We start from the raw sequence: 12,742 nt of genomic DNA on the forward strand, positions 1-12,742 counted from the left end.
TGGCAGGTGCTTGACTGAGCTTCACTCTATACTTCCCCCACCCCTATAAGTCTTTCGTGGTAAACACCCGACTAGCTACAGCAACTATTAACAATTTCCTTTACTCTCTGTGTCTAAATCTAAGAAAAAATTCCGTGAGCAGAGGGTTTTTTTTATTTTCTGAGAACTACTCATCTGTAGAATATAATACTATGGAGCTGCTTCCTGGTTGACTGTGACATGGTCGTTTTCAATTTCAACATGAACAGGTTTTTTGAAGAGCTGTCCTCTAAAATAAATTATCAAATTTTCATGACGGTACCCATTAATCCTTATCCTTGATAGGCCTTCGGGCCTTGATGAGTGGTGGCTATATGATGTAAAAAAAATGTTTGTTTTTTTGTGGTAAGGAGTCGAGCATCTGGAAAGATGAGCAAGACAAGTTAACAAAAATAGTCTGAGACTATAATCTAAATAAATAAATCATACTTTATAAATGTAATTTACAATCTATTTCGATTTTAAAACTATAGGAAAAAATACAATAGTATTGAGGTTAATATATTAGGAAAATCCCTTAGGCCAGATAAGTCCCCTCCTCTCAAACCTTGAAAGAGGTGAAAATTTTAAACGTATTTCGATATAATTAAATGGAATTTTACGTTTTGATCGATATTGATATAAATCTTAAGTTTTAAATTTTGAAAAAAAAATATTTAAATTTTTAAAATTATTTTGGTTTTAATATTTAAAGGCACTTAACATAAAAAAAATTGAGACCAATAATAACAATAATAATAAATATGAAATCTGCATTAATCAAAATATCACATTTGCCCGCACAGCCTACTAGTGTGTGTGTGTGTATATATATATATATATATATATATATATATATATATATATATATATAGCCAAATTGCGTATCATGGCATCACAGTTGAATGGTTGATCTAAAAGCCAATCTAACTGCAGTGTGGAATCGGCACACTTGATCCTATCCTTATCAATATTGGAAATTCTTAAACCTTTCTAAAACTTTATTCATTATGCAAAATTAAAAGTTTGTAAAAATAATATTAGAAACAAACATTCTTAACTTCCTCTATCCAGTTTATTTTCTATTATTAGCGAATTGAACAGCATATAATGATCGTTTATACTTTTCATATCAAATCATCATATGTATCTGATGTATTGTTTATTTTAAAGAAAATAATTAATCTTTTTTTATTTATTAAAAAATAGATAAAATATACTTGGTAAATGTTTAATATTTTTTATTTTCTTGATTTTTTTTAGACACTGAAACTATTTTAGATCTAAGAAGAGAAGCAAAACATTTTTAATTTTATATTTATATGCCAAACTCATTTAAATATGTTAAAACGATAAAATATTTTTGTTTGATCAGTTGCCATATGAATAAAACTTTCGGTTTGAATATTTTAAGTCATCATGGGTTCGAAGTTCACATTAGACAATTTTTTTATAGCATTCCAGTTATTTCCTAGCCAATATTGATCATCATTATAAACCTGGATATTTTTTTTTATTATTAAAAAAAAAATGGATGAAAAATATTTAAAAGATGTTCTTAAATGTTAATCGTGTCTATAAAATTCAATTCCACCCCTTCTTTCCTGCAACCTGTGTCTCACAGACGTGATGTTGCTAGTCTCAATCTTTTTTCTATAAATACTATTATGGCATGTGTTCTTCAGAAATGTTTAATCTATTTTCTACTTTTGTTCAAGCTCGTTTAACTCGTTGGTTTAGTGGTCTCCATCAATTCACTATTTCCATACCTTATTGTAATACAGCTTTCTATTCCAGTAGCATCTTTCCAAGAAGTGCAGATTTGTAGAACTCTGTTCCGGCTAACTGTTTTCCTCCTATAGTCTTGGTCTTTTCAAAGCTATGGTCAATAGGCATCTCCTGTCTTTGGGATAATCATCTGTTGTTCTTATTAGTTGTTTACATCAAATGGCTTCATGTCTTGTCTGGGGGCGATTTCCATTTTCAAAAAAAAAGTTAAGAATCCCAGCAAAGATGGGTACTTCAGCTAGTTCTTTTTTTTATATTGTTAATGTTATCGGATTGCATGGGTGGACACATACTTTGAAAAGAAAGACAGAATGCCTGTAAATACACGAATCTTTGCTTGGTACATGTATTATGTATTTCTAAATACTAATGAAAATTCCTATCGTATCATTAGCTAATTACCTAATTGGTGTGTAAATTATGTTCCTAACCTCAATTTGTGTCCAAAAAAATCCTAGTAGAAAAATCTTCCTATTTTTTTTTTTTTTTTTTTTTTTTTTTAGGATTTGGAAACCATGTAAATATATTGAGAATCATTAACAGACTGTAGTAAGACAAGAATTCTTATTAAATTGCTGTCAACAATATAAACCTCTAGAATAATTAAGACACTGCAATGATGATAGTGATTTATGGAAATAAAAATGTACACCCAGACGAGATAATTACACTCCGCATAAAACAAAATCATCCATTTTTGGCTCACTTTGAATTTTGGCCTTCTATTAAGTTGTTTTCTGATTATACAGTCTTTTATAGGAATATTTTCAGCCATTAACCTTTATCCTCGAGTGGAATGGCTATTAGTCTTGCTAAGTGATGATTTGTTTATGTTTTTTTTATAATCTCTATAAAAAAAATTTTTTTTTAACCTTTGGGTTCTTATCCGGCCTACTATACACAGCTATGTGCTTAAATCACCATGGGTGGTTTTGACTTATATCCCCTCTCTCAACATGGGTAAAATAGCAACTTGTGTTAAATGAATTGTATAGAATGTAGACCATTTCGTTTGCAATATTCATTAGGTGCATAGAATAAGGTCACATCCAATGAGGAAGCATTTTTCTTTTAAGAGCTACTTGGGATGCTGTTTGGGACAAGAAGAATCAAAATTAACAATATGCTTATTTGGAAGGATACTTATAAACCTCTGAGTGATTAGTTGTTTTCAACCTTTTCTTTTATACAGCACAATCATATTGACACACCGATCTTGTTAGATCGCCAAAGTTAAGTGATGTTAAACCTTCTCAGTACCAGATGGATGACTATTTGAAAATACTAAGTGCTGTATGCATCCCCAGATCAGGGCATGCATTTAGCTAGGGACTGCATATGAATTTGATATTCCCTAGAAATTTCAGTGGAAGCAAAATCAGCTTGCCCAAAGCAAATACAATACTACATCTTACAGAATGTACATATAAATCTTTTTCTAGCCCTCAAAAATCACTTAATGAAAATGTGATTTCAGTGCAAATAAATATGTATTCTTGTCCAGTGTCTGTAAGCTTTGGTTTTCTCAATGAAGATTTTAGAATCCAAGTCTAAAAAACGTAACAGTAACATTCGTTTAGTTGTTTAGTTGCATTTTCAAAATTCAATGCAGTTTTGATGTAGTCTCCAACACCTACAACCAGGCAAGCCTTCTTATCAACACCAAGAAGACGGAAATCCTGTCGAACGTGTCTCCAACTGATGCTCCCATCATCACCATCAATGGTATATATCTAAAGAATATCAGCAGCTTCACATACCTTGGCTCCAACCTCTCATTCTTCTGTGACCTCGGCAATGAAGTTCAGTGCCGCCTTAATGTCACCTCTTCTTTTGGCCGCTTGAATGATCGAGTATTCACCAATCACAATCTCAAGAGCCATACAAAAGTTGCTGTGTACAACGCAGTTGTCATACCGATCCTCTTGTACAGTTCCAAGGCATGGGTTCTGTAGCACCATCATATTAGACTACTGGAGTTATTTCACATCAGACAACTACAGCAGATCCTTGGCCTCCATTGGTGGCACAAGGAGACCCATTCAGAGATTTGTAGGAGAAATGAAGTTGGCCCTCTACAGTCACTCCTTATTTGTCGTCAACTTCGCTGGTTGATGTCCTCAAACAGATTACCTCGATGAGTACTCTACGGTCAGCTCACTCATGGCCAATAAAACATTGGTTGCCCGAAGAAATGCTACAATGACTGCATCAAGGTTACCATGTTGTATTCAACTGGGAAGCAAGCCAGCAGAACAGTGTTCCATATGCAGGCAGTTCTGGCAAAGAAGCTTTGTCCATGGAATTTGCATTTAGATTTAGGCACAGTTAGAGAATGGGAGAAATCATATATAGTGGCTGTAGCTAGTTGAGTGTTTTTGCGGAAAGTTTGGCAAGGGGGAATGATACATTGGAGTTCAGTCATGCACTTGCCATGAAAATAATGATAGAGCAGAGACATGCTCGCAACATCTCTTCTGTGGGAAAGAGGTTGCAGGGAAGAGAAGAGGGCATCATCTACTAGGTTTTGAAGCCGTTTTGAACTCTCAAGGCTGGATAGGGCAAATTGTTCTTTATATATTTTCTTTTTCCACAGGAAGGATATATATGCAGTGTGATGTCGTTTGGAAGTGAAACCTGGCCCGTGAGGTTTGAAGATATGTGTTGTAAGCAGAGAAATAATGAGAATGATACAATGAATGTGTAAATAATGTTTAATAAAGACCTGTTTAGATCTGATGACCTTATAAGAAAATGAAATCTGGAGAATATAAGGAGACGTGTGCAGAACAAGAGACTTTGATGGTATGGTCACATTGAAAGAATGGATGAGAGTTCTTAAGAAACTTGTGAATTTGTTGAAAAAGATCATAAAGTTCTTAAATCAGTTTTTCTGTTGATAGTTTTAAAATCAAAGATAAAACATTTAAAAAAATATATATTCTTTTAAAAAAATTTTTGCTGTACTTTCTTTTTTATTATCAGCAAGGAGTTTCCAACTGAAAAGTTCTCTGTTAAACATCATATTGGGATTCTTCAGATTGCTGTGGCACAGTGGCTAGAGTATTTGGAAAAATTTAGTGGTAAATTTAAACTCTTGTAGAGGTTGAAGGTTCAATCCTTAGTGCGGGACGACACTCAAAATACAATCATGAATTACTTAGGACTTTTACCCAATCATAGCTGATGGAACAGGCACATGCTATCTCCGGATTAAATTAAAGGTTCCTTTCAAAATTCCGTACAGATTTCTGAATTCAACAGAAAGATTCCCGCGTTTGACAAGATACACCTGAAGAAGATCAGAGGTTACATCGATCGAAACATTGTGAAAAATAATGCTCAATATGAGAACAGTAGTCTGAAGAATCCAAATCATATGAATTATTGATCCTCATCTAAAGAAAATTCAGAAACGTAATCTCTGTAAAGCTTATTTTTTGGTGTGACAAATGGAGAGAAATATAGTTTAAATGTCACAAGCAGATGAAATAAAACATGACAAAGTGGTTTTACAACTGACCCAGTTACTTCATTTTATTAAAAAATAAAAATGAAATAAGAAAAACAAAAGCTTTGACTCTAATACTGAAAGAAAAGATTAAATAGTCTAATTCATACCACAATGTTTTTCTTTTTTCTTTTTTCTTCTTTTTTTTTTCTTTATTAAGGTACAACACAAATTAGTGATTTCTGATTGCATTTTGACTTTATTACTGCAATGAAATTATTTAAAAAAAAAAAAAAAAGAGAGAGAGAGAGAAAAGAATTTCAATTTTGTTCATTCAGTTAATGTTTTCACTTTTTAATTATTTTGCAGTCTGACAACAAAGTTCAGACAGAAGGCCTACGCCGAGGTCATAAAGATGGTTCATCATCCAAGCTGCAACAGTGTGTGGATCATCCACTAGCACAAACAACAGATGTAAGTAAAACAATGATTTTTGTTTATTTGCAGTTTGATATCCGATATTAATTACAATAGGGATCATCTGGAAATAAAGTTAGATGGATCAAATTCGATGCCAACTAAATGCAGTTTTAACAATGAAGATTAAAGGCTGTGATATTTTGTTTTAGCCAGATAATAAAACTTTTTTCAGAAAAGGAATCTCTTAGGATAATATGCAGCAAATCTAAAGGGTCAAATTTTAGTTGAAGTACCTAAGCATGCTGGGGTTTTCTCATTTTTTTCTCTTTTACACCTAAATTTAAAAAATAAAAATTTAAAGTGGTCAACCACGATCTGAAAGCTTTTTATTATTATTATTATTAGTAGTAGTAGTGGTAGTAGTAGTAGTAGTAGCAGCAGCAGCATGATGTAGAGATCTCCCATTCTGGCTCAAAAGCATTCTAGGTTCAGTGGAGGATACTCAACCACCTGAGAATGGGAATGAGGCAAGCAAAAGCTGCTGTGTTTAGATGGAACTATAAAAGTGACCAAACCATTTGTGAATGTGTAGAGGATGAGCACACGATGCAATACTGCCTTGCCAAACTTCTACCAATCTGTGCAACTTGAAAAGTTTTGCAAGAGTCCAATGATAATGCAAAGGACTGCGTAAAAAGTGTAGAAACTGTTGCATGACAACATGTTTCAAAGATGCACTGACACCTTTTAATTTAACAATATTTTTAAATACCTGAAAGATTTCACACTGTTTAAAATCTCACTGTAGATCACAAATAAGATTCCAAAATTCTCTTTAAAACTGAATAACAACTAAACATCTTGAGATAAAAATAAAAATTCTTGAAGAACAGAATATATTTTGAAGGTGTTAAAATTTTTCCCAAATAAATAATTCGTATCAGATTTGTATGGCATTTAACCTTGTAAAAATAAATACATTTTAGCTTAACCCCCTTTTTTTTTCTTTTTTTTTTTTTTACCACTTTGGGATCGCAAACACATTTTTAGAAGTCGGATGAAAGATTTTGAAATTAGCCAAAATATTTCTTTATTATTTATTTATTTTGATTTAAAAAAATCCTTAAATTAATGTCATCAAAACGAAGTAATTTTTTGATTTTATTCTTTTTTTTCTGACTGAGAATAAAAGGCTGGTTAATTTGTTTATTACAAAATTTTTTACCACAAAACTTTGAATAGACCAATAACAATAAGACGTCATCTTCAAGAATGCAAAGAGAAGCATACAATGCAGCACAGCTTTGTTATCCAACCCATGCAACTTGAAAGATCTTGCAGAATCCAATGATACAATGATAATGTGAATCTATCTATCTGGTCGGGCTCCTTGCCCGGACCAATGTGATTTACTCTCTCCAAATTTCCTTGCCTTCAATCAGCTGCTTCAGATTTTTAGGATCACAGTTGACATCATGTGCAATTTTCTGGATATACGTGGATCTAGGTTGTCCTATGTTCATGCATCCATACTGTAGAGTCCACAGTAATACATTTCTCACCAGCTCTTGCTTGCTCCTCTGGCAGTGACTGGTAAATCATAGATATTGCTCTCTGATAGTAGTAGATATGGCAGGTAAGTTGCCATAAAGTTGCTGCTTCGTGGGATGGTCTTGCCAAGATATATTTAACACTGTAACATACAGGTATATGTGCTGTCTAGCTTTCTTTCCAATCTTTTGCTGAGTGTCCAAATTGTAGCATCGTAAACAAAGACAGCTCTGAAGAAGTACCTCTTCAGTTTGTCAGTTAGCCTTGAAGTCCATACTGACCACAGCTTATCCAATGCAGCCCGTGCTTTTGAGATGCAAATTTCGATATTTCTCTTTGTGGAACCTATGTTGCTGCCGAAGTATGTAAACTAAGTGACTTCTTTCAGTGTTGTCCCATCTAAAGCTTTGATCTCCCCCTCCACATTGAAAGTCATAAACTTTGCCTTATCAACATTAACGTAAAGACAAATGTTATTTGCAGAATTTTTTAGCTCCCGTAACAGCATTTGCACATCAGGTACTCCTGAAGAAGAACTGTATAAAAAAGTGGAGAAACTTTAGTGTGACGACATGTTTCAAAGACGCACAAAGAAGTAGGGAATGCCGTGCCTTTTCCATGTATAAAAAATATTTGATCCTAGTAATTAAACTGATACCCGTTTATCGATGATTAAATCATCTGTTACCACAGGGAGATGATTCAATAGTCAAAGCGTTCACGCTCTAGCCATTCTGCGAGGCATTAACCATTGATGTTACTTTGTGATGGTTGATTTTCAGCTCAACTGGAAAATAAGTTTACTTTGGATTGTATTAAAAACTATTATACAAGGGGTGTTCCACAAGTAATGCCTCCTATTTTTTTTTTTTTATTTCGCCCAAAGGGATCAGAGGTGCTTGCAAATTGCGGTGACTGAATTTATAGATTCATAACTTGAAAGTTTGATCTCTTTCTTGCAGATATTGATGGTGTTAGACTTGAAAAAAGCAACGCCTGTTATGGATGTGCGTCAAAAGCAGAGATGTGTCATTGAATTCCTGGCAAAAGTACATTGAGAATGGTAGTGATTATGTAGAAATAAATTCCGGAGCACAAAAGATTGCTTGTTTTAATGGTACCACTAGTTAAAAAAAAAAAAATAGAAGACTGTACTTTTGGAACTACCCTTGTACATGACTTCTGATCACTATAAAAATAACATCTATTGATAATGAAAGCTTTTTTTTTGTTTTGTTTTTTTAAACAAATATTAAAAAAAAGAAAAAAACAGATTTTATTTCTACTATGTATTATTAGTCTGTATTATATGTCAAAACATCAAATGTTTTATTTAAACGTTTTTTTAACTATCGACTTGACCCATAAAGTAAATTGAGAAATTTTACTATGAACAAACCAACAAGTGAAAAATTTACTTTCACCATGACTAATGTTTGTGCAAAAAAATTTTTAAATCCAAGGTGTGGTTATTGAGAAAAGTGCGAACAAATGAATGGGTGAACGATTTAGGGACAATTTTACCCCTGTAATGCCCCTTAGAGGGGCAACCAGAGTTATTCCAGAAAATCCGTTCTGGCAAAAATTACTTTCACCATGACTAATGTTTGTGCACAATTTCAAAAAATTCAAAGCGTGGTTATTGAAAAAATGCGAACAAACGAACAGGAATTAATTACGCAGTTCAATCTCTCCTTTGTTGGGAGACCAAAAATAAGGTATTTAATAAATAGATTTAAAAAAAAAAAAAAAAAGAAACTTTTTCTTTTCTTTAAAAGTAATGCATACTCTATATTAGTTATATAATCCAGGTCCAGTGTTTTGACTGAAAAATTGATCAATGCTATGTAGAAAACATTTTAATCTCAGTGTTTCGTTAGTGTAAAACCTTTTCAGGGTGGAGAGATCTATATGTGGTACGAGTTTTAGGCTTATTATTGAAAAGTATACAATAAAAATTAACAAAATTATACACATAAAAATAACACAGTTAATCTTTTATTTACACTTTTAATAACAAAGTTTAAAAAAATAAAAGTTTATTTTATTTGAAATTTTATAAGAAAATATATGTTTATGAAATTATAAAAATAAGTTTTTAATTTGAATTTATATAATAAATATATGTTAATAGCAGAAAAATGTAATAAAAAAGATTACATGCACAGGGGAGATATAGACGTATGAGAAAAAAGCAAAAGAACTGATTTGTCTTGTCACCATTTCCGGTAGCACTATGCCGGAAGTTAAAACGTATATTAGCTGACTATAACCGGAAGTTGTATAAAGGAAATTAAGTTGATGCCTAGGGTTGCAGAAATCTCTTATTGATGTGTGTTCAGCATCATTAAGAAATATTAAACTCACATGATGCTGTAATTCTCACCATTTCCTTGTATGGAAATTTCTTGATATCACATTCACTTATGTGATAGGCAGATAGATGTGAGGAGATAATGTTCTTTATTTCTTTTCCCTACATAGAACCGACCCTGCTGACCTTAAAACCGACTGCTTGTTTGCACTTGGTGCATAAGTTCAAAAATATGGAGTGAGCAACAAATTTGATTAAACGTGTTAAAATTTAAGGAAAATCTCTAACACCACAGTAAGTATGCGAGTCATGTATTTTAAGAGGTTCCTGGTTTAAGGAGTGTCAGTATCTTTGTAGTGAACAATGGTTAAGCGTTTTATGATGCATGCGATCAGATAAGTCACTTTCTGAAAGAATACATTTACCATATCAAAAACCAATGTGTTATAAAAGTAGCTGTTCAACAAACTCTTTAAATACATTGCTCATGTTCATTAACGAACTTGTCTTTAGATGATAATAATGATAAAACAAACGCGAGTATTAAAAGTGCATTCAGTCGACTTGCATGTTTACCAACGAAACTATTATTTCAAGCTTAAGTATGGCAGACCAAAGAAACTAATATTTAAAACTTATGACAGACCATAGAAAATGTTATTTCAAATTTAAGCATAACAAACCAAAGAAACTACTACTTCAACCTTAAGCATGACAAACTGAATAAAATATTATTTCAACCTTAAACATGACAAACTGAAAATATTATTTCAACCTTAAGCATGACAAACTAAATAAAATACTATTTCAACCTTAAGCATGAAAAACTAAATAAAATACTCTTTCAACCTTAAGTATGACAAACCAAATTAAATGCTATTTGAACCCCCATCATGACAGACCAAATAAGTTATTTCAAATCTCATCCTGACAGAGCAAAGAAACTATTTCAACATTGAGCATAACAAACTAAAGAAACTACTCTTTCAACGTTAAATATGACAAAACAAATAAAATGCTATTTCAAACTTTAATGTCACTGATTGACGACCAAAGCCTCTCACAGAGATGTGAGGATGCATATCAAAATGATACGGCTTAATGAACGGAGATGAAAATGATAATCATGAAAATGCCATAAACAAGTAACCGGAATGCATTTGATTCGTTTCTGTTCATACAGCTAAAACGGCATATTGATCCGAAACGTCGTTTGTTTTCATTTGAAGTCTGCATTTTATCTATAAACTTTCTTGTCTATACAATCGTAGGGTTATGCATGTATTTTTTTTTTTCGTTTGTTTATTTTTTATTTACTTTTTTTTTTTTGCTCCCAAAACAAGTGTAGACGATTCCATTCTCACATCTAAACTATTGAACATTCGTGGGAGATATGGAAGACACTTATTTTATCTTAAAATAGAATGTTTTAGGGTGAAACTAATTACATAAGATATGCACTTAATAAACGAGATGTTGCTTTTGGATCATCCTCTATAGGAGTATGAGTACTCCTATCTAAGATGTTACATTATTACGTGTGTATTGATTAATATTTAAACCTCACCTGATTCTATAAGCTCAAATAACTACCATATATAGTCACATGAATAAAATTAACCAATCAGACTGATGAAATGTAAAACTTAAAATATTGTCGCTGTGTCAAACACGTGATTTATTTCATTACGTTGTCTTGAGTATCACTTTTAATTTTTCGATTTTTTTCTTTGTTTTTTTACTCGTGTTCACCCCTAACAAGGCATATCATCACTTGGGTGTAAGGGGCTACTATTTGGGACCATGCCTAGGAAAGATTAATAAGACGTTGGTTTACGTTACATTTAAATTTCTGCATGTTAGTACAGTCAGGGAAGCAGGTAGCAGGAAGGAAATTTCAAAGCCTAGCTGTTCGAGGGAAGAAGCTATTAGAGTAGAAAGCGTTCTGGCATTTAGGGACTTCAACAGCGAAGGGGTGATGTGTTATTGCTAAGTGGGTTTGTTGGGAGTAGGTACGTCGATGGAGCATAAGTGCAATGAGTTCATCAGTCCACGTTCCATTAAAATATTTGTAAAACAGGCACAGAGATGCGATATTCCAGCGATGGGACAGGGGTTGGAGCTTAGTTGACAAAGTGGGACCTATTAGATTGAAAACTTTTTTGGACCCTATCCAAGAGAGAGAGACTAGTGGTAGATGCACCAGTACATAGCTGGCAACAATACTCCATGCATGGGCGAATGGTGGCCTTGCAGAGGTACAGAATACTCTCAGGTGTGAGTAGTTTTCTAGCATGATAGAGGGAACTCATCTTCTTTGCAGCAACCTTTGCAATGTCCTCAATATATTTGTTCCAGTTCATATTGCCTGTGAATGTTAGGCCAAAGAGTTTGAAGGAAGAATTCTCAGGTTAGCTGTTATTTGTCATAGATATCTGTGGTTGGAGAGATGTCTTGTAATTGTTAAAGGAGAGCAGCTTAGTTTTACTAGCATTAAATGTTAACATCCCTTTGTGGCCACATTTTAATACGGTCTGGAGGTCATTTTCTAATGATTCTGCCAAAGATTTTTCTATGTTATTTTAATTTTCCAAGTTGATAAAACCCTAACACTAGTGAATCAAAATATTTTCAACTGAACATTTATGTTTTTTGATATTATGTGGCGTGAAAATATATATACACAAGTATATACAAGTTTCTCTAGTGGCACATTAGCAAGACTATCCAGTACTGCCTGAGGGCATGGATAAGACACCAAAAGTATTTTTTTTAAAAATGCGTGCATAACATATATGGTTAAAATAAAACATTAATTCAAATGCATGAGTCAAATAGAAATTTAAAAAAGGTATAACAATACTTATCCTTCATTCATTGCTTTTGTTTAATTCATCTGCAGTCTTGATACTTTTTTAACACTCTTGTACAAAGTGCGTCAAAAATATCTTCCACATTTTGACATACGATCTTCCCGGTCGCGCTCATGCGGTTTCTATAATGATTAATTTGTATGGATAGAACTATATATCAGTGTGTAGAATTCTTCTGCCTGTTCGATCAGACAATCACAGACCAGAGCATGATTGTGAGTTGAACATTAGGGGATTGAATAACAGGAAGTCTCATAGTTTGATAACTGTCTGGCATACGAGTACTTTTAGGCCTTCCAGGTAGCTTACTTTTAAGTGCTGAACCTG

General features: G+C 33.0%; 1 protein-coding gene across 5 annotated transcripts in view; it reads left to right on the top strand.

Annotated features, from left to right (window-relative positions):
• The window catches only part of LOC145245777 (uncharacterized), a 550,409-nt gene that overhangs the window by 439,384 nt on the left and 98,283 nt on the right, over positions 1 to 12,742 (top strand). For all 5 annotated transcript variants that reach the window (XM_080107393.1, XM_080107391.1, XM_080107395.1 and 2 more), the window contains exon 11: positions 5,627 to 5,731. In XM_080107393.1, the coding sequence (XP_079963519.1) occupies positions 5,627 to 5,731 (105 nt within the window). The remainder of the gene's footprint in view (positions 1 to 5,626; positions 5,732 to 12,742) is intronic.

The sequence above is a fragment of the Euprymna scolopes genome, chromosome 23, assembly GCF_053919585.1.
Source record: "Euprymna scolopes isolate OS-2025 chromosome 23, ASM5391958v1, whole genome shotgun sequence".
NCBI classification, from domain to species: domain Eukaryota; kingdom Metazoa; phylum Mollusca; class Cephalopoda; order Sepiida; family Sepiolidae; genus Euprymna; species Euprymna scolopes.